Source organism: Glycine max, chromosome 11, assembly GCF_000004515.6.
Source record: "Glycine max cultivar Williams 82 chromosome 11, Glycine_max_v4.0, whole genome shotgun sequence".
NCBI classification, from domain to species: Eukaryota; Viridiplantae; Streptophyta; class Magnoliopsida; order Fabales; family Fabaceae; genus Glycine; species Glycine max.
The window spans coordinates 14967505-14970855 of NC_038247.2; the positions used below are offsets into that span (position 1 = coordinate 14967505).

The 3351-nt window shown below is 32.1% G+C and overlaps 1 protein-coding gene across 1 annotated transcript in view; it reads left to right on the forward strand.

Moving 5' to 3' along the window:
* Nucleotides 1-1503: 1503 nt before the first annotated feature.
* The window catches only part of ALMT22 (aluminum-activated malate transporter family protein), a 3118-nt gene continuing 1270 nt past the window's right edge, over nucleotides 1504-3351 (forward strand). Inside the window, exons 1-5 of the mRNA XM_014764108.2 lie at nucleotides 1504-1863; nucleotides 2029-2169; nucleotides 2359-2631; nucleotides 2756-2886; nucleotides 3065-3208. Coding sequence (XP_014619594.1) covers nucleotides 1590-1863; nucleotides 2029-2169; nucleotides 2359-2631; nucleotides 2756-2886; nucleotides 3065-3208 — 963 coding nt within the window. The 5' untranslated portion in view covers nucleotides 1504-1589. The remainder of the gene's footprint in view (nucleotides 1864-2028; nucleotides 2170-2358; nucleotides 2632-2755; nucleotides 2887-3064; nucleotides 3209-3351) is intronic.

The window sequence follows — 3351 nt, forward strand, 5'->3', positions numbered from 1 at the left end:
TAACAAAAAATAATATAGCTTAAAAAAGGATACTATCAATAATGATTTTGATTTTTGATCCTTATCGTGCTATAAATACAGCCTTAAGGTGTACGTTGAATTAATCTCAATATCACTTCTCTATTCTTATTTTTCCACTTGTCAAAGTTATTAACGAATAAATGTCAGTCTCTCGGTGTTGATACACGTAGAGTCTTCACACTATTGAAATTTTTTTATGCTTCAAGAGCTCATAAACAGGTACACTATTTTAATATGTCATCTATTTATAATATAATTTAAATACAAAATAAATCATTTTATTTCACAATGTGTGTTTTTGAAATTTTTTTTTTACAAAAAGAAGACAATTTCAATTTTAAGGGGTGACTTGATTTTTTGGTTAATGAATCTTTTTTTATAAATGGGAGGAAAACGATAAGAGAAAGATTTCATGGCATGCATCATCAACCACACACTATTTCTTTATATGTTAGTAACTCCTGATTGAGAATAATTGTTTGCAACAGCATGGCCACTATTTTCATTATATGAGGTTTAACTACATGGACCTACACTCCGGCTTCCACGAACAATGACATTCTTAGATACAGATAACAGGAAATCCCCATGTCATAAATTGCATTGATTCAATAGGACTAGTCCTTTTCATCAAAAGCCTTACCTTACTATCACGGATGTTGCATAAGACGAAGTTGAACAGTTGAAAATGATAGTAAGTCACAAATTATTATATTTCTATGGCCAGTCCTTAATTACAAGCTGATGTTAACTTCCAAGGGACCCTTTAGATGTGACCGGTTTTCCTAGAAGATTGAAGACATTGAATGAATTGAAGTTGAGTTTAAGCCTCTCCTACCATGATTCAATTTTTAGCATTACTCATATATATATAAAAGGTTTTAAAAATTTAACTTAATTTAAAACTTTAGGTCCAACTTGATTCCTTGTACATATTGTATTCTTTCTATGGCAAAAAGATTACAGCTAGCTACAATCACCATGTATGAACTTTTTTACCACCAAAAGCTGTACTCCAATAACATTTTCCAATTTTTACCATTCGAATACATTCAAGTGGGTGTAATTCTTATTTTACCTTCCTGATTTAATGTGTCACACAGCAGCGCCAAGTGTCTCCGACCATTAGTTTTATACATTTCAAAGCTTGTGGGCTACTTGCAATATGTAACACAATCCACACACGTCTAAAATGCACCATTATTGTCAATTTTTGTCGCATAGCACCAAATCTATTTTATTTTTCTTCATTAAGGGTCTATGTCAATTAATACTCCTGTCTTTATTTTTTTTCCCACCTTATAGAGAGTTCAAACCCATTTTTGTAAGTGGATGTCTTTGTACTGTCACCGTACAAATTAGGCGCACTAACTAATGTTTATTGCATTAAAATATTATTCTCCTAAGTCTTGAATCAGGTGCTTTCTCTTGCCCCCCTCACTCTATAAATAAACATCAAAGGTGGCTAGTGTAGGAACCTAATTAAGCAACCACAGCATCATATCTCTTGCGCCTCGTTTACTACTACTATTTTTTTTTCTTTTCAAGAGAGAGAGAGAGAGAGAGAGATGGCATCTCCAAACACAAACCAGGAGAAAGCAGGGGTGCTAGGTAGAGTATTAGCCTTGCCAAAAGTTGTTAAGGGGAAGGTGTTGAGCATCTGTAGGTTAACAAAAGAGATAGCACAAGATGATCCTAGAAAAGTGATTCATTCACTGAAAGTAGGACTTGCAATCTCACTTGTTTCTCTTTTCTATTACTATCAACCACTATATGAGAATTTTGGTCTTTCAGCAATGTGGGCTGTGATGACTGTAGTGGTGGTTTTTGAGTACACAGTCGGTAAGTTTAATTAATTTGTGCACATAGTTTAATCAATGGTCATATATATATATATATATAAACATTCCAACCCATATATATATATATATTTTTTTTTTTTTGTAATTTTTCCTTTGTTGGAATAACTAATTAATATATGTATTTATATGACACATTAATTTTTAGGAGCCACTCTAGGAAAAGGTTTGAATAGGACAATTGCAACATTGGCTGCTGGTGCTCTTGGTGTTGGGGCTCATTACTTAGCTAGCCTATCTGGTGCAACAGGGGAACCTATATTGATTGGCGCGTTTGTCTTTGTGCAAGGTAAAAAGAATGTTACAAAAAATAAATAAATAGAATAATAATGATGATGATAATACTGTAAGAAAAGAAAAAGGCCAAATTAAAGAGAAAAAAAAGATCTTGGTCTAGCTATTTTGAATCAATCATAGTTGATTTTGTATGTTGTATAATAATTTTGATCATTGTTTTGTGCTTTGCTATTTTTTGCAGCTGCCATAGCATCATTCATAAGGTTTTTTCCGAAAGTAAAGGCAAGATATGACTATGGGATGCTTATATTCATCTTGACATTCTCTTTGATATCCGTGTCTGGTTTTCGAGAGGTTGAAGTGTTGGAAATGGCACACAAGAGGCTATCAACCATATTCATAGGGGGTTCTGCTTGTGTGATGATTTCCATTTTTGTTTGTCCTGTGTGGGCTGGTGAAGAGTTCCACTATTCCATTGCTCACAAGTTGGAAATACTTGGCGATTTCTTGGAAGGTTAGATTTAATAGAAATTAATTGCATGGATAAAGTTATAAATAATTACTATGTAGTGCTATCTTTATAACAAAAAAATGGCAAACTTACCTTAAGTACTCATAACTTGGTTATGTTTTTACAGCTTTTGTACGTGTATACTTCAAGATATCAAAAGAAGGAGAATCTGAAGACAACAAAGGAGATTCTAAAGACAAGTCGTTTTTAGAAGGTTATAAGAAAGTTCTCAATTCCAAAAGTGTTGATGACTCTCTGGTGAGTGTGCTTTAATTTATATATATATATATATATATATATATATATATATATATATATATATATATATATATATATATATATATATATATATATATATATATATCTTCATACTTCTTCAGGTAAATGAAAATCTCATGCACATGTCTCATGTAATTTAATTTTCTTTATTGTGCAGGCCAATTTTGCAAAATGGGAGCCAGGTCATGGCAAGTTTAGATTTCGTCATCCTTGGGACTTATACCTCAAAGTTGGTGCTCTTTCTCGCCAATGTGCATATCGAATGGAAGCTCTAGATGCAAACATCAACTCTGATATCCAAGTATACATCATGAATCTAATTAATATATCTTTTAATAATATCCTACGTGAAAGTAAAATATTATTGAGTATATAGTATTAATTGGCATGAACAAGAAAAATTATATATAATCTTAGACTATTGTCAATTGGTTATTTCGACCC